Here is a 19,104-nt window from a genome sequence, read left to right as displayed (position 1 = left end):
CGTGTGAGGAAGAGAGAGGAACATTCCAGGAAACCTGATTCATTCGATCTATCCTGAAAATAGGATCTAAACCAGCTGTTAATTTCCTTCGGGTATTGTTGCTTGTACTCAGACTGGTTAATAATGGAAGACATAAACCGAGCAAAGGAAAGTGGAGGTCTTGTTTGGAGAGTCCCATGGGAAGCCTGTGGGACAATTAGGGGTAACAAGATCCATCACTTTATTCTCAGTAATCAATTTGAAGGTCAATAGAGCCTGGCTTGAGCTTTGCATGCTTTTCTCTAGATTTCTCTACTTCTTAAATCTTCTTGAGTGTGTGAGAGAGTGAATGAGGTAGTGGTCCCTTTGAAGATAACATTGATTTATATTATAGCATTGTAAGTATGGTGCAATCTGAGTAAAGTAGGTCATGGTCATATGACTTAAGATTGTGGCTGTCTGTGGTCAAAAGACTCAGAAGTTCAGATAATTATTTTAGCAACATATTTTAAAAAATCGAACACAGTTTTAGTTTGTAGTGTTTGGCTACATAATGCACAAAAAATGTCATTTATTGGCTTTGTATGGCAGCTGCACCTGCGCAGATCTCCTTATCGAGAGGAGCTTTCCCCACTAGCACATTAATAGTATCTTTGACCTAAATCAAGTCAAAGAATCGAGTAGAATGGGGAATAATTTGGGACACTCTTGATTTATGTCTGGATCTGATTCTCTGTATATTTTGCCAGTTATGTGAGAAGGTAAATATCACAATATGTAAGATCATTTTCACAATACACAATATCTATCTCAATACAAATAATCACAGTCAATATATATCAATAGCAACAGTTCCATAAAAAACACTGTTTAACACTTTCCCTCACTTGGTACAGTGATTTCTATTAGAAATACTCCATGTTTTTTCCTATAAAACCAGACTTGTTATGCTAGCTGTAATGAAATGTACTGTTGGATCAGTCTTCTTTAAGCTCATATCTTTTTATTCTAATATATATATATATATATATATATATATATAAATATATATATATATATATATATATATACAGAGTTATAGGTTATTATATAGGTTTATGCCTCTGGACTGTGGTCTGGAGGAGACTAGGGAGCATCTCAGACGTTCAGCTGCAGGAAACAGAACTAGTTTGTGTTTGTGATCAATGTTTACTGAGTACAAGAACCAAAAGGCTCATTCAGATTTACTGACCATTTCAAATCTCCCATTAATCTCCTGCTAAAGCAGCACAGCACGAAGAAACACACACACACACACACACACAGCTCTGCTGCAATGCAGAAGATAGCGAATGAGAAGGAGGGATTTACTCTGTCAGATCACACAAATCTCTTGCACACACACATTCCACCATCAGCACTATCATCTTGGCTGCATCCTTCTGTACACGGACTAGGTTTTCATAGTAGTGTTTTTCAGTGGTGTTTGCGAGATAGTGTTTATACACTGGTGTTTATGAGGTAGTGTTTGCACATAGGTGTTTAGGGGTTGGTGTTTGTGAGGTAGTGTTTATGCACTAGTGTTTGAGGTGATGTATATGCATTGGTGTTTATGAGGTAATGTTTATGCACTGGTGTTCAAATGGTAGTGTTTATGCACTAGTGTTTATGAGGTAGTGTTTACACATTGGTGTTTACGTAGCAGTGTTTATGCACTGGTGTCTACAAGGTTGTGTTTATGAGGAAGTGTTTATGCACTAGTGTTTTAGGTGAAGTTTACACATTGGTGTTTAGGGGTTGGTGTTTGTGAGGAAGTGTTTATGCACTAGTGTTTGAGGTAGTGTTTATGCACTGGTGTTTACATAGTAGTGTTTATGCACCGGTGTTTACAAGTTTGTGTTGATGAGGAAGTGTTTATGCATTAGTGTTTATGGGGTGGTGTTTATGCACAGTGTTTATGAGGTAGTGTTTATGCCTAGCCTGTGAAAATAAAACTTCCCCGGCTTGCACTTGCAGTAAAACACTTTGTCAACAGAAAAGGCTCTTTCTAACACCAAATACAACTATTAATCTCACTTGCAGTCTCTGAAGAGTGTGTGACAGCGGGCAACTGTTAAAATCTATGTAGTTAAAAACTAATTTTATTTATAAAACAATACACTTTTGAAATGTAACAATTATTACAGCATCAGATTAGCATGGACCACATTGTAGAAGAGATTGCAGATCAGATTAGACTGTAGATCAAACTGTGCATTTGACACTGGATCAGACTGGATCAGACTGTGAATAAACCTGGGAAAGGGGATTTTTGCGGCGCTGGTTTAAATTTGAGTTTAGAGTACAGACTTATATTTGCATGCAGCACCGGTTCCACTGCAGACAGGAGAGCAATCTGATTGGTGGAGGAGTTGCTAGACAACAGATGTCTGACCGGTTGATAGGTGGAATACCTGTGGAGATAGAGAGAGGGGAAAAGAGAGAGAGAGAGAGATAGTTTCTTATCTTTGATTAGATGAAGAAAAGTAAGGATTCTGTAAACCACCATTAAACATCTCCTCGTATACTCTGCAGCACATGAGAGTGATACGGGAGGAAAGAGGAGGAGTTTGAGTGTGTACAGGGAGTGATGCAGAGTGTAATAGAGTGGTATACCTTACAGTGGTCAGTGTTTAAACAGTGTTTCTGTGTGGGGAGGGGTGCAATAATTTAGAAGCTCTGATTTAATACTAGGATATGAACTGAATCGAAATAAGGCTTGTGCTTCAGTCAGAAACCTGTTAAGACATCTTTTATGTGACAGTGATTGTTTTATTTCCGCAGTATACCACATGTTTTGTGTGAAACTAAATAATGAACAATCATGAAATCATTACGGACACACCCATCACATCAGAAACCTGTTGTCTTCATCAGAGTGTAAATGCTGTGTGTTATTGTCAAATGTCAAAAAAACATCTGGCCATTTTTTCCATAAGTTTGACCTCCCATTACTACAAAATTCTACACTAATAACACTAGACACATATGTTTATTAATGGTGTAGAAAGGCTTCTTCAAGAATGTAATGGTGTCATTTGATAGCAATTTTATTTGCTGGTTTTATAGGACCCCACATTTTAAGAGGTTTATGCAAAAACCAATAGACATTTTTCCTAGGCTCGACTTCCCATTACTCTACTGCTACAGACTGCTACAGTAATATCACTGTATGATAAAAACATGGATGATGAAAATACAGAAAAATAAATGCATATTACACAGTTATCACTGTCTCTCCCAAAATTCAGGGAAGTCCCAGCATTAGCATTAATCTCACAATCATAATTATAATTATAATAATTATTTGCTATTATTGTGTTTTAAAAATAGTAATGTTTTTTGCAAACATGGATTATTTTATTTGCATTTCAAAGGCCCTAAAGGATTATATATTCTGTAATAACTCATCATGCCATGCATCAAGGAAACACCCTGAGTTTTAGCAATGCCAGCTGGTGTCAGCAGAGCTTCAGCCAGTATTTTATTACTTGAACTGTGCGGTACGGCACGTAATCTTCGTGGAGTTTAGCTTCAGAATCTGTTCACTGAAATTCCCCAAGTCCCATTTCCATACATAGGGTTTCCAGGTGTAGACAACATCGCACAAATAGTGTGCTGCCGCCATTAAAAAAACGGGTGAGTGTAACGCCACAGACGGGAGTCAGGCGCTCGCGGTAAAAACAAAACGAGGCTTTATTATAAAGCACGTAAGCTGATAGCGTAGTCAGATAACAGGCGTGGGTCAAAGCCAGAAAAACAACCAACCACAACATCAGAGCCGAATCACAAACCGAAAACGAAACCATTAACCAGAAGCAGAGTCCAATAAACCAGAAAATCTCAATACAAACAGAACAAAAGGATAAGGCAAAAAAACGTAGTCGAAAAGAACAAACAAGGGTCATACACGGGTAATACAGACAGGAAAATAACGCTCAGTATATCGCTGGTGAAACAGGGAAAATACCTCGCGAAAAACGAGACAAACAGACAGGTATTTATATCTGAAGTAAATTACCAACACCTGAACACAATCTAGAATTCCGGTGACGTAGACCGCACGAATGAGCCGCGATTGGCTGAGTCCGAACACGTGGTGTTGTCAGGTGCATGCTGGGAGGTGTAGTTCCGGACCGGGGATTGTCCATAGACGGGAACGGCAGAGTCAGAGAAAGGAACTACAGAGTCTGTGGTAGGCGTCACAGTGAGCTGGCTACTGTGTGTTTATCTGTCAAACCACATGAGCCACAGGAGCAGGAGATGCAGAAAACTCTATTCAGTGTTTGGAAATTGGACTCCTGTTGGCATTTCAGACACTCACTCGCATTTATTACTGATCGTTCCAGTCAATATCCATAATAAAATCTTAAGTTAAATTTTTAATTAATCAGATTATATATATATATATTTAAATCGATTACCACCACTGTAATGAATGCCAAAGAAACATTAATTTCTAGCGCATATTCAGTAGCTGTAAATGGTGCTGTTTGTTACTATTTTAGAAAATCTATGAGTAAAATAAAATATTTTTATTATGTAAGAAGTAAAAAATTGTAATCAAAAATCTCCTATATATTTGAGGAGAAGCATTTTTTTATTTTTTAATTCCCACGTTTGACTGTAGAATATCAGTGTAAATTCACTCTTTCCGTGTTTGATCAAAGATTAGATGAGAGTGAAATAAAGAGAGAGAGAGAGAAAAGAGAGAGGAAAAGGGAAGGAGAGAGACTGAGAGCGAGGGAGGAGGGAGGGGTGGAGTTATTTATAGTTTCAGTAGATCAGCGTGCCAGTTGCCCTGAACACACACACACACACACACACACACACACACAGAGTGGAGCTGTGATGAGTCACTGCTGAGATCTGGAGCGGTTCTTTCTGTACCCGCCTGATGAACCAGATCTGAGAGCAGCTCTACCTGCTGTTAAAGAACATCCTCAGCAAATAGAACCTCTGAATAGAACCACCGCCTTTACTAAAGATCCCTTTGAGAACCCTTCATCACTAAATCAGTGAGCAGGTGGTAATAGATGGTTTATAAAGAGTTAATGGATGGTTATTACAGTGTCTTTACTGTAGTGATGGTATTAATGGTCATATAGATCAGAGGTTGCAGCAGCTGAACTGAACAGATGCGGGGTCAGGGGTCAGTGTGCACTCCGGAGGGGTCTGCACTGTGACGCAGAGTGTGCAGTGTGAGAGGAGTGATTAGAGTGTGTGAGATGCAGTGTGTAGTGCAGGTAGGAGTAAGATGAGTGTGTGATGAACTGTATGATGAAATGGGTAGAGAGTGTGATGGCGTATGTAGTGTTAGGGAGTGAGTAGAGTGTGTGCAGGAGTGAACAGAGTGTGATGGTGAAAAGTGTGAGGCAGTGAGCAGAGTATGTAGGGTGTAAGGGAGTGTGTAGAAAGTGTAATGGTGTAGAGTGAGTAGTGTGTGATGGTGTAGAGCGAGAAGAGAGTGTGAGGGAGGGAGCATAGTGTGTGAGGGAGTGAGTCGTAAGTGTGATGGTGTAGAGTGAGTCGTAAGTATGATTGTATAGAGTGAGTAGAGTGTGAGGGAGTGAGTCGTAAGTATGATTGTATAGAGTGAGTTGTAAGTGTGATTGTGTAGAGTGAATAGAGAGTGTGAGGGAGTGAGTCGTAAGTGTGATTGTGTAGAGTGAATCAAAAGTGGGATTGTGTACAGTGAGTAGAGAGTGAGTTGTAAGTGTGATTGTGTAGAGTGAATAGAGAGTGTGGGGGAGTGAGTCGTAAGTGTGATTGTGTAAAGTGAGTAGAGAGTGTGAGGGAGGGAGCAAAATGTGTGAGGGAATGAGTCGTAAGTGTGACTGTGTAGAGTGAGTCGTAAGTGTGATTGTCTAGAGTGAATCAAAAGTGGGATTGTGTACAGTGAGTAGAGAGTGAGTCGTAAGTGTGATTGTGTAGAGTGAATAGAGAGTGTGGGGGAGTGAGTCGTAAGTGTGATTGTCTAGAGTGAATAGAGAGTGTGAGGGAGTGAGTCGTAAGTGTGATTGTGTAGAGTGAATCAAAAGTGGGATTGTGTACAGTGAGTAGAGAGTGAGTCGTAAGTGTGACTGTGTAGAGTGAATAGAGTGAGTCGTAAGTATGATTGTATAGAGTGAGTCGTAAGTGTGATTGTGTAGAGTGAATAGAGAGTGTGGGGGAGGGAGCAAAATGTGTGAGGGAATGAGTCGTAAGTGAGATGGTGTAAAATGAAAAGAGTGTGTAAGGGAGTGAAAGAGTATGATGGTGTAGAGAGTGTGTAATGGCATATATAGTGTCTAAGGCAGGGAGTAGAGTGTGTGAGGGAGTAAAAAGAGTGTGATGGGAGTGTGTGTGTGTGTGTGTGTGTGTGTGAAGAAGTGAAGTCAGAGTCAGTGGAGTTTCTTTTTTTTGTTTACAGATCACCAGAAACTGGAGAGAGAAGCCCGGATCTGCCGGCTCCTCAAACACCCCAACATCGGTATGAATTTTCACTAAAATCACCCCAAAATATCAGTATGAATTATCACTCCTGAACAAACCTTATTGTCTGTGTGGATTCCTTCAGCACTTGGATGAATTATCTCCTGTCATATGTGTTGTGTTTCTCTGCAGTTCGCCTGCATGACAGCATTTCTGAGGAGGGCTTCCATTACCTGGTGTTTGATCTGTGAGTGTTTGGTTTGTGTTTCATTGAGTGATTGGCCTGTGATGCTTTGGTCTGTGTTTGATATGCGAGTGTTCTGTGTGTTTGTGATCTGCATGTGTTTGATATGTGTGTATTCTCTAAGTGTTAGATCAGACAGTGTTTGATCTGGCAGCTTTTGGTCTTTGTTTGATTGATCCTTCATGTGTTTGATCTGTGAGTGTTTTATTGTAAGTTATCTGTCGGTCTTTTAATCTGACAGTGTTTGATCTGTGGGTGTTTGATCTGTGAGTGTTCTATGAGTGATTGTAAGTGGTCTGTGAGTGTTTAAGTGGTTTGTGGGTGTTTGATCTGATGGTGTTTGACCTAAGAGTGTTCTATGAGTGTTTGATTGTAAGTGATCTGTGGCTGTTTGATCTGACAGTGTTTGACTGTAAGTGTTTGTAAATGGTTTGTGGTTGTTTGATCTGACAGTGTTTTATCTAAGAGTGTTCTATGAGTGTTTGATTGTAAGTGATCTAACAGTGTTTGATGTGAGTGTTTAATTTGTGAGTGTAAATGGTTTGTGGGTGTTTGATCTGACGGTGTTTGATCTAAGAGTGTTCTATGAGTGTTTGATTGTAAGTGATCTGACAGTGTTTGATGTGACAGTGTTTAATTTGTGAGTGCAAATGGTTTGTGGGTGTTTGATCTGACAGTGTTGGATATGTGAGTGTTCTATGAGTGATTGGTGGTCTGTGGGTGTTTGATCTGACAGTGTTTGATCTGTCAGTGTTTGATTGTAGGTGTTTTGTGTGTGTTTGATCTGTCAGTGTTTGATTGTAAGTGATATGTGGGTGTTTGATCTGATAGTGTTTGATCTGTGTCTGATACTTTTAAAACTTTTAACTCCAGGGTCACTGGAGGAGAGCTGTTTGAAGATATTGTAGCAAGAGAGTACTACAGTGAAGCTGATGCCAGGTAACACACACACAAACACACACACACACAATGGGTACTAAATAAAACTATTCAATACACCTAAAATGCATAAATTTCTCATCTTGTGATGCTATGTGTACAGCAGTGCTGCTGGAGTTTTTAAATACTGTGTTCACTCACTGTACACTCTACCCTCATTAGACATTCCTGGTCATCCTCTAGTTCTTCACAGTAGGGGTGGGCGATATGGCTCTAAAATAATATCACTAAATTTCAGGGTATTTTTGCGATAACGATATATACTTGGCGATATAGGAAAATATAGTATAATAGTATAACAGCATAATCATAATGTGGCAAAATAAACAATATAGCATAAAATAATATAATGCAGCAAAAATATTGCAGAATATTTAATGCATGCATATCGTCGCTGTCCGATGAAAAACACTGATCTCCAAAACAGAAAAAAACTTGTAAACTTTCAGTGGAAGTCAATATAAAAAGAGTTTATTTCAGGTCATTTTGAAGTTTCTTGAGTTTCTATTGGTCTATGCATTAAGAAATTTTGGCACAGTGTAAGGGACAGTTTGTCTGTTCAAATTACGTAGTAAATTAAAAATGAACAAAAATGGAGATAAGTGTTTTTCATAGGAAAGCGACGATATAAACTGCTAACTAAAACACAAATTATACAATAAATACACTTAAAACTTCACAGTAAATAATAGTCTACTTTTAAGACAGAACATCCCTATTATCACAATATGGATTTTTAATATCATGATATTTCTGTGTCACAATATATTGTATACGATATAATATTGCCCAGCCCTACTTCACAGAAACAGATACAGACTACACAGACTACAGTCTGTAATTATAAAAGTGCAGAGTGCTTCTGAATGCTAAAAATAATAGATAATGAGTGTAGAAACAAGGAGGCAGTTATATTATGGTATGCATGAGTGGTGTATATGGTTTTATGATCACTAACTGAGCTTTATATTGTAATTACAATTCATTTACTCCCCTCTTTCTCTCTCTCTCTCTCTCTCTCTTTCAGTCACTGTATTCAGCAGATTCTGGAGAGTGTTCATCACTGCCATGTTAACGGGATCGTCCACAGAGATCTGAAGGTCAGGAGACACACACACACACATACATACACACACACTCTCGCCATCTCTCTCTCTTTCTCAGACCCAGACAGTGCCAGATTTAGCCCATAGTGACGCAGTGAGGTCTGATGAGTGTGTGGCTCTCTGCTGCTTCTTCTCTCAAGCTTCTCCTTTTCAAGCAAATGTTCAGAGAAAATGCCCAACATTTAGCTACTCAGCACCTAATGGAAGATATGTATTAAGCAATGAGGCTATGGCGCTATTTATATTGTTAGCATATAACTATATATACAGCTCTGGAAAAAATGAAGAGAGCATTTTAGTTTCTGAATCAGTTTCTCTGATTTTGCTATTTATAGGTTTGTGTTTGAGTAAAATGAACATTGTTGTTTTATTCTATAAACTACAGACAGCATTTCTCCCAAATTCCAAATAAAAATATTCTCATTTAGAGCATTTATTTACAGAAAATGAGAAATGGCTGAAATAACAAAAAAGTTCAGAAATAATCAATATTTAGTGGTTTTTAATCACAGTTTTTTTTCATGCATCTTGGCATCATGTTCTCCTCCACCAGTCTTACACACTGCTTTTGGATAACTTTATGCTGCTTTACTCCTGGTGCAAAAATTTAAGCAGTTCAGTTTGGTGGTTTAATGGTTTGTGATCATCCATCTTCCTCTTGATTATATAAAAGAGCTTTTCAATTTGGTAAAATCAAAGAAACTCATCGTTTTAAGTGGTCTTTTAGTTTTTTCCAGAGCTGTGTATAGTTAGCACTGGTGCTATGTGTCTAATTTTGAGTTATGCTGCCTTACATTTCCCTCGGATGTCGAAGCTGGAAATTAAGTCACACTCGAGTTCTCCATGTTCCAGTTAAGCAGCCATCATTATTAGCATTGACCCAGGTTTGCCTAGCTTGTGATATTACGATAATATATGTGACGCAGAATTTTGTGCGTAACACACCTCTAAACAACAAGATAAATGTATTTTATTGAGATTTTAAGTGATCGACCAACACAACGCATCACATAATTGTGAAGCAGAGTGAAACAAAAAAAGTGGAGAAGATAAAAGCAGGGTTAGGTTATAAAAAAACATATCCCAAGCATTAAGCATCCCAAAGAGCACTTTTCAATCCATCATGCAAAAAAAGAAAAAGTATTTTACACCTGAAAACCTATCAAGACAAGGCCATGGTCCATCCAGAATCAGCCAAGAGGTCCATGGTCACTCTGGAGGAGCTGCAGAAATCCAGCTCAGGTGGAGGACTATTTATTAGTCGTGAACTTCAGGTAAAAGACACAGTGAACATGTGGAAGAAGGTGCTGTGGTCAGATGAGATCACAGTTGAACTTTGTAGCCTAAACACAAAGCACTATGTGCGGCGGGAAAGTTACACTGAAGACACCATCCCCACTGTGAAACATGGTGGCGGCAGCATCATGCCACAGGGAAATAATTACTTTTAAAAAAAGCCACTGTACATAGTCAGTGCTAGAGCTACTAGGCTAATGTATATAGAGGTGATTGTGAGGGTGTAGTTCAATATTAAATGTCAGTAAATGATTTATTCATCTGCGACTTTGTGGGAATTATTTAGAGTGGTCCGGTTGCCGGGGGAGACCAGTGACCTTTCTGGTAATGGTTGTCTCTCCGTGTGTGTGTGTGTGTGTGTTGTAGCCTGAGAATCTGCTGTTGGCGAGTAAGCTGAAGGGGGCAGCGGTGAAGCTTGCTGATTTTGGTTTGGCTATCGAAGTGCAGGGGGAGCAGCAGGCATGGTTTGGTAAGTCTCTTTCTCTCTCTCTTTCTCTCTCTCTCTTTCTTTCACTCTTTCATTATCTCTTTTTATGATAAATAGTTCAGCTAAAGACAGCAGTCCTCTTGTTCTGTGTAAATTTTATGTGTGTTCCTGCGTTCAGGTTTTGCTGGAACTCCAGGATATTTGTCTCCGGAGGTTCTGAGGAAAGATCCTTATGGAAAACCAGTGGATATGTGGGCCTGTGGTGAGTATAAAACACTTATTTTACACACATACTGTAAAATACACTGTAGTTCTGTACCTGTTTCTCTGCATACTTTCTTTATATGATATTGCAGCTATAATTTGGGTGGTGGGTCATTTTCAGCACTGCAGTGACACTGCTAGTGTGCTAGTGTGTGTGTGTTTTGCTGGTACGAGGGAGTGGATCAGACGCAGCAGTGCTGCTGGGGTTCTTAAACACCTCAGTGTCACTGCGGTGCTGACAATTTGACCCACCACCCAAATAACAGAGCTTAAAAATGAATAAGGGGTGTAGAAACGTTGGCAAACATAAATAACGTTGACCTGTGTTTGTGTGTGTTGTAGGTGTAATCCTGTATATCCTGCTAGTGGGGTATCCTCCATTCTGGGATGAGGATCAGCATCGTCTCTATCAGCAGATCAAGGCTGGAGCGTATGACGTGTGTACACACACACACACACACACACTCACTTCAGATCAGGACATGTTATTGAAGTGTTTTATCTATAAAAGGACGTTTAGAAGAGACCAGAAGGAACCGTGTTAATATGTTGTTAGTCACATTATTCATAATGTGATTGTCTAAACTGTATGCAGATCAGATAGATTGTGGCATTGATTCTGAGGCCAATTTAATAATGTAATTGATTGTGGGATTGATTATGAGTTAATTATGGGGTTGATTTAGACCTTGATCATTGGTATGTTTGTGAGGTTTAGTGCAAAATTGATTTTGTAATTGATCATGAGGTTAACTGTGAAATTAATTGTGATTTTTGAGGTTGATTTTGAATATTGCGAGGATGATTGTGAGGTTGATTGGGGAATTGATTGTAAGCTGTGAAAAATTGTGAGGATTGGAATTAATAGTGAGGAATTTGAGTGATTTTGGAATTTATTTATTTGGATTTATTGTGAGGATGATTGCTGAATTGATTGTAAAATTGTGAGGTCAATTGTGGTATTGAGTATTGTGGGATTAATTGAGTATTGTGGGAATAATTGAGTATTGTGGGATTAATTGAGTATTGTGGGATTAATTGAGTATTGTGGGATTAATTGAGTATTGTGGGAATAATTGAGTATTGTGGGATTAATTGAGTATTGTGGGATTGAGTGAGTATTGTGGGATTAATTGAGTATTGTGGGAGAAATTGAGTATTGTGGGAGAAATTGAGTATTGTGGGATTAATTGAGTATTGTGGGATTAATTGAGTATTGTGGGAGAAATTGAGTATTGTGGGATTAATTGAGTATTGTGGGATTAATTGAGTGTTGTGGGATTAATTGAGTATTGTGGGAGAAATTGAGTATTGTGGGATTAATTGAGTATTGTGGGATTGAGTAATGTGGGATTAATTGAGTATTGTGGGAATAATTGAGTAATGTGGGATTAATTGAGTATTGTGGGAATAATTGAGTATTGTGGGATTAATTGAGTATTGTGGGATTAATTGAGTATTGTGGGATTCATTGAGTATTGTGGGGATAATTGAGTATTGTGGGAATAATTGAGTATTGTGGGATTAATTGAGTATTGTGGGATTAATTGAGTATTGTGGGAATAATTGAGTATTGTGGGATTGAGTGAGTATTGTGGGATTAATTGAGTATTGTGGGATTGAGTGAGTATTGTGGGATTAATTGAGTATTGTGGGAGAAATTGAGTATTGTGGGATTCATTGAGTATTGTGGGGATAATTGAGTATTGTGGGAATAATTGAGTATTGTGGGATTAATTGAGTATTGTGGGATTAATTGAGTATTGTGGGATTGAGTGAGTATTGTGGGATTAATTGAGTATTGTGGGAGAAATTGAGTATTGTGGGATTAATTGAGTATTGTGGGAGAAATTGAGTATTTTGGGATTAATTGAGTATTGTGGGATTGAGAGAGTATTGTGGTATTAATTGAGTATTGTGGGAGAAATTGAGTATTGTGGGATTAATTGAGTATTGTGGCATTAATTGAGTATTTTGGGGATTAATTGTTGAGGTTGATTGTAAGATTGATTGTAGAACAGATTGTGGAATTGATTGAGGTATTGGTTATGCGATTGATTGTGATCTATTATTATTGATCTATTACAGTTCCCATCTCCGGAGTGGGACACCGTGACTCCTGAAGCCAAAGATCTGATTAATAAAATGCTGACCATCAACCCATCCAAACGTATCACTGCCTCTGAAGCTCTTAAACACCCCTGGATCTGCGTATGTATCACTGAGCACACACAAACAAACAAATTACATACCAAAATTACATAAACAATTAAATACATATTGTAATTTCATTCCCAGTAACACGCTCTCTCTCTCTCTCTCTCTCTTTACAGCAACGCTCCACTGTGGCCTCGATGATGCACAGGCAGGAAACTGTGGAGTGCCTGAAAAAGTTTAATGCTAGGAGGAAGCTGAAGGTAACTGTCTCTCTGCGTATCTTCCTTTTCATTGTCCAACTCTGCTTTTTTTCTTCTTTCTCTTTCTCTATACTGTTTCCTCCTTTCCTGTAAGGTCTTGTATATTTAACATTTGACTCAGTCTACAGAATCACTCACATAATGATTCACCAGTCAGTCTCACCCCACTTTAGGCAGGGTAAGTCTGGTACCAGTCTAAGTAGAGTCAGTTCTTCACCTGTCTAGAGATGGTTCCTAACCAGTCAAGGAAGAGTCAGTCCCACCCCAGTCCAGGTAGAGATGGTCCCTAACCAGTCCAGGAAGAGTCAGTCCCACCCCAGTCCAGGTAAAGATGGTTCCTAACCAGTCAAGGAAGAGTCAGTCCCACCCCAGTCCAGGTAGAGATGGTCCCTAACCAGTCCAGGAAGAGTCAGTCCCACCCCAGTCCAGGTAAAGATGGTCCCTAACCAGTCAAGGAAGAGTCAGTCCCACCCCAGTCCAGGTAGAGATGGTCCCTAACCAGTCCAGGAAGAGTCAGTCCCACCCCAGTCCAGGTAGAGATGGTCCCAAACCAGTCAAGTAAGAGTCAGTCCCACACCAGTCCAGGTAGTGATGGTCCCTAACCAGTCGAGTAAGAGTCAGTCCCACACCAGTCCAGGTAGTGATGGTCCCAAACCAGTCAAGGAAGAGTCAGTCCCCCCCCAGTCCAGGTAGAGATGGTCCCTAACCAGCCGAGGAAGAGTCAGTCACACACCAGTCCAGATAGAGATGGTCCCAAACCAGTCGAGTAAGAGTCAGTCCCACCCCAGTCCAGGTAGAGATGGTCCCAAACCAGTCAAGGAAGAGTCAGTCCCACCCCAGTCCAGGTAGAGATGGTCCCTAACCAGTCAAGGAAGAGTCAGTCCCACCCCAGTCCAGGTAGAGATGGTCCCAAACCAGTCAAGGAAGAGTCAGTCCCACCCCAGTCCAGGTAGAGATGGTCCCAAACCAGTCGAGTAAGAGTCAGTCCCACACCAGTCCAGGTAGTGATGGTCCCTAACCAGCCAAAGAAGAGTCAGTCCCACCCCAGTCCAGGTAGTGATGGTCCCTAACCAGCCAAAGAAGAGTCAGTCCCACACCAGTCCAGGTAGTGATGGTCCCTAACCAGCCAAAGAAGAGTCAGTCCCACCCCAGTCCAGGTAGTGATGGTCCCTAACCAGTCAAGGAAGAATCAGTTACACCCCAGTCCAGGTAGAGATGGTCCCTAACCAGCCAAAGAATAGTCAATCCCGCCCCAGTCCAGGTAGTGATGGTCCCAAACCAGTCAAGGAAGAGTCAGTCCCCCCCCAGTCCAGGTAGAGATGGTCCCTAACCAGCCGAGGAAGAGTCAGTCACACACCAGTCCAAGTAGAGACGGTCCCTAACCAGTCAAGGAGGAGTCAGTCACACACCAGTCTAGATAGGATCAGTTCCACCCCAGTTTAGACAGTTTAGATAGAGTCACGATAAAAACATTTTGCGAACGATATTCTGTCCCAGAAATTATTGCAATAAATGATATTGTTGGCATTTTTAGACCACTAATTTGGCACTAATAAAATAAAATTGTAACAAATGAATGAACCTTTTTAAAGACAATAAGCTTTCCATTCCTGTTTAGGCACCTAAGTTTAAAACCTGAATATATATATATATATATATATATATATATATATATATATATATATATATATATATATATATATATATATATGCACACATTGTAAAGTGTGGAGGCAGGGGAACCGTGTCTGCCTCACACCATGATGTGCAGCCCCAGTCTGTCCCAGCTGGCACGCGTTGAACCGGCATAAAGACCCCGCCTCAGCCTTCACTTGAAAGATACACTCATGTTGAATGAAAGACAACATGACAAAGTCAACATGAACCTAAGAGACACTAAAATTAAGCAACTAGAGCCGCACTGGGCCGTCACAACGCCCACAGTCACAATATATGTAGGTGCATTTTGTAAGTGCAAACACAAAAGACGATATCACGATTATTTAAATGAGTGAGGTCATGTTCATTTATTGAACGGTAAGTCGATAATGTAGTTATTGTGGCAGGCCTAGTCAGTTTGATTAGGTTCACTTCTACACCAGTGGGAGTAGAATAGGGTTAGTCCAGATCTTTTTTCATCATCAGTTTCATCAGTAGAACTGATAGTAGTGGTTTCCTCTTTAAATTGTTTCTGTTTCTTTTCTTCCTTGCCTCTGAATCCCCTGCTGTCAGGGTGCCATTCTGACCACCTTGCTAGTCACAAGAAACTTCTCGGGTAAGTGCTTTCCACTCTGTGTGTGTTTCTCTGTGTCTGATCCAGATCATGGATAATAATAGGTGTAGAAAGAAGGGGGTGGTCATAATGTTATGCTTGATCAGTGTATATTATGCCCTTCCTGTAACTTTAGACATCTTCAGTTTAACTCACATGTTGGATTAAAGTCTTGGACAAACTACACAACACAACTTCAGAGTTCTAACAGATGATGAACAGACTGAGTGTCTCGCACCGTCTCAGTGACTCCGCAGTGATTGGGCGGAGCAGAAGAGTGTAGCCGACTTTTCTCATTCTCTAATGGTCCTCTCTGCATTTACACACTGCTTTGCACACTCAGTTGTGATCTGATGTTGGTGGAATATGTGCAGACTGAGTCTCTGACCTGTTAACATAAGTAGATGACATCAGAGTCTGTCTTGTACACTTAAATCTGATCTAAATTGGGATTTAGAGGATCGAAAGATCCTTTACTTATGTCTTACAGCTTTAACAGAAGGCCAATACTGATTAAGGGTGGGGCTAGATGCCATATTATCCCTTCCAGGCAAACTTGGTAATACAATGTTGAGCAGGGCTCCTGGAATATGTCATTCTCTGTCTCTCAGTTCGTAAATTTACCTCATTTAAAACTGATAATCAAGCTGAGCGCCTTTTAAGAGATTTTATCAATTCCTATCCTGTCCTATAAGATTACACAACTGCTCTGTGGAGCTCAGAGTGGAAACACAACCGAAAAGGGCGTCACATCCAGTGATAACTCTATTATTTAGTCTGCTGCTGCTGTACTTTTGTTCCTGGTTAAATGTGGTCTGCCGCATTTGCTGCTGTGTGTGGTTAGTCATTACTCACTGTATGGGCTGAAAGATACTCATTAACTCAACCTCATTTTGCTTTGACTTAGTTACGTTGTGAATACATAACATTTTATGTTAACATTTTTAGTCTATGATTATTTAACTGCCAATACTGCCAGTATACATTGGAGCAGTATAAGAGTAAATTCCATAAAAAGTGAACTCTGTAGCTCCAAGCCAACATACTGTGATTGATCACCAGGAACACAGAATAAAGGTAACTTGCTCTTACAGCCTACAACACTGAGACTCAACTCATCAACTCATATATTATATTACTGCACGCCCAGGATAAGGTAGCTTTGGGCAACTGACAACACAAAGATTGTAAGTAAGGTAGAGGCCACACCCAATATGCAAATATATGGTGCCAGGAGCCTTATGGGAAAGCTGTATGAACCAGCATTTGCTGTAGAAAGAGCATTGCTACAAGTAATATACTAAAAGTTGGTTCAAATCACATTTTTTTCATTGGCTATTAAGTTTTGTTGGCCAGTAAGTACACTCAACTTAATAATATTAGATCTCCTGACTATGGAGAGGGGTATCCAGTTAGTAGTGTTAAAATCTTTATTCTTTTTCATCCACACAATACAAATGCCAGACTGACAGAACCGAACAAGGAACACTGCCAATTGTTATTTCCATCTCAACTCAACTTACAGCTCCACACTCACAACCACAACACACACATTGTGCTCAGTGTAACGGTGGTGTAAGAGCAGGAAGATGGTTTATCTTTTCCTCCTGTTCATCATTTCTTTCTCTTCTTTTTTGGGCGATTTGGTCTCCTGAGGTAAGATCCTGATTGGATGCAAGATAGGTCGATGATGCTGTCTGACCAATCAGACCCACTTGCCTGTTTGTCTGAGCCGTTGAGCAGCCTCATGTGCATGATGGAAGGATTCCATTCATTAAGTGTTTTACACACAAAGTAATACCAATCAATAACAACCCTTAGTCTCTGACATGTGATGCTTTCTGAAAGTAATCCTTCCAATAATTACTGATGTTTACAGACCCTTTGTTTGTCTGTTTGTCCCCTAAATGTTTATTCTTTTGTAATAGTGGTAATATGAAGCTCTGGAAAGTTCTATAATGATCTGGATTATTGCGAAGTCTAAATGTGGAGTAAACCAGAACCATGTCCTGCTTGTATGAACAGTTTGGTGTTCAGTTAACTGAACCACCCTGTAGGGTCGGTTGTAGTAGAGTTGTAGCTTAAGAAAAGCCTGAAGAGGAACAGAAATACAAACTGAAATCTTATCACCTATTAACACTGAACAAGTACTGACAGGTTTTGTCATAAATAAATATTACCATCATTTTCTATTCCATAACATTCGCAAACAGTTTTAAGCACTAAAACGGTTGTTATTAGAATATCCATTGGGTGAAAACATAGCTACTAAATCATATTGTTATTATTGTGAAAAGAAAATCATGATAAACACATCAAAAAAGCTGCAATAGCATTGTGAAAAACAGCAAAAGCAAGCTGCTGCTGAGGCAGAGCGAGGTAGACTAATGTAGAATGAGGTACAGAAAAGATGAGTAATGCAGATTGGGGTAAATGAGAGTGAGGTAGAGTGATGCAGAATGAGGTAGGCTGATGTAGAGTGTAGGTACGGCAAAGTAGAGTAATGCAGAGTGAGGCCAAGTGAGGTAGATTAATGCAGAGCGAGGTAGAGCAAGACTGAGGTAGAGTCAAGTAGAGTAAAGTAGAGTAATGCAGAGTGAGGTAGACTCATGCAAAGTAAAGTAGAGTAATGCAGAGTGAGGTAAAGCGAGGTAGAGTGAGGCAAACTAATGCAGAGTGAGGTGAATGGAGGTAGAGCAAGATTGAGTTAGAGTCATGTAGAGTAAAGTGGAGTAATGCAGAGTGAGGTAGACTCATGCAAAGTAAAGTAGAGTAATGCAGAGTGGGGTAAAGCGAGGTAGAGTGAGGCAAACTAAGGCAGAGTGAGGTGAATTGAGGTAGAGCAAGACTGAGGTAGACTCATGTAGAGTGAGGAAGAAGGTACACCAAAGAAACGTGAAGTAGAGTGGAATAGAGTCATGTAAAGTGAGGTAGAGTGAGGCAGTGAGTTGTTGAGTTCGAGAGAGTAAAGGACCGCGAGGTTGACTGAAGGTGGATTGAGGTAAAGAGAGGTAGAGTGAAGTAGAGCCTAGTAGCGGAAGGCTGCACCGACCTGCACTCTGTCGCCCCCTGGAGAAGGGAGGGGTGGTAATTGCTGTAGTGATGTTACACAGTAAGACTGGGGGGGTGTTTGTGCTGCATGGGGTGTGTTTTAGGCTCTTTATCTGCAAACGACTGCATTATTTCTGCATTAAGTGTGTGTTCATGTCTGGATGTGTCTCTACTGCTAGAGCTGCTCCTTTAGGTATAACCTTCCTACTCCAACCAACCTGCCTGCAGCATGCAGAACAGCTCATGAGTTACTGACGAGTGTGAAGATATTTACTTGTTTTTGCTTGTTGTTTGTTTGTTTGTTTGTTTGTTTGTTGGGCACAACAGCAGCCAAGAGTTTGCTGAACAAGAAGACGGATGGAGTGAAGGTGTGTAAAATCCACTAAACAACGTTCTTCTCTCTTCACCCGCTGCTGTTACTGTAACACACCTGACATCATTAACCAATCAGGGTACAGTCATGAACACGCACCTGCTTACATCATCAAGCACCATCACAATTCCATCAAACACTATATCAATATAAAATCGTATTGCAATTTGTTTGGCAGTATTGTATTTTTTTTTTATTATAAGTTTAGATGTAAAGTCAGACAGTGGTGCATTTAACATTGGGTTTGAACCCCGCCCACTAGAAGGCTCCACCCATTCAGCCTACAGCAGTTTAGCTCCACCCT

At 40.0% G+C, this 19,104-nt stretch overlaps 1 protein-coding gene across 9 annotated transcripts in view; it reads left to right on the top strand.

Moving 5' to 3' along the window:
• camk2d2 (calcium/calmodulin-dependent protein kinase (CaM kinase) II delta 2) overlaps positions 1–19,104 on the top strand; it is a 35,490-nt gene that overhangs the window by 5,705 nt on the left and 10,681 nt on the right. For 5 of the 9 annotated variants that reach the window (XM_049472111.1, XM_049472109.1, XM_022681614.2 and 2 more), the window contains exons 3-13: positions 6,410–6,469; positions 6,604–6,658; positions 7,529–7,594; positions 8,622–8,694; positions 10,363–10,465; positions 10,602–10,685; positions 11,030–11,124; positions 12,776–12,898; positions 13,021–13,104; positions 15,337–15,379; positions 18,755–18,795. In XM_049472111.1, the coding sequence (XP_049328068.1) occupies positions 6,410–6,469; positions 6,604–6,658; positions 7,529–7,594; positions 8,622–8,694; positions 10,363–10,465; positions 10,602–10,685; positions 11,030–11,124; positions 12,776–12,898; positions 13,021–13,104; positions 15,337–15,379; positions 18,755–18,795 (827 nt within the window). The remainder of the gene's footprint in view (positions 1–6,409; positions 6,470–6,603; positions 6,659–7,528; positions 7,595–8,621; positions 8,695–10,362; positions 10,466–10,601; positions 10,686–11,029; positions 11,125–12,775; positions 12,899–13,020; positions 13,105–15,336; positions 15,380–18,754; positions 18,796–19,104) is intronic. The other 4 variants (XM_049472112.1, XM_049472110.1, XM_022681615.2 and 1 more) reach the window with 1 other exon arrangement.

Source organism: Astyanax mexicanus, chromosome 25, assembly GCF_023375975.1.
Source record: "Astyanax mexicanus isolate ESR-SI-001 chromosome 25, AstMex3_surface, whole genome shotgun sequence".
Classification (NCBI taxonomy): domain Eukaryota; kingdom Metazoa; phylum Chordata; class Actinopteri; order Characiformes; family Acestrorhamphidae; genus Astyanax; species Astyanax mexicanus.
This window is presented reverse-complemented; position numbering and strand designations above follow the sequence as displayed.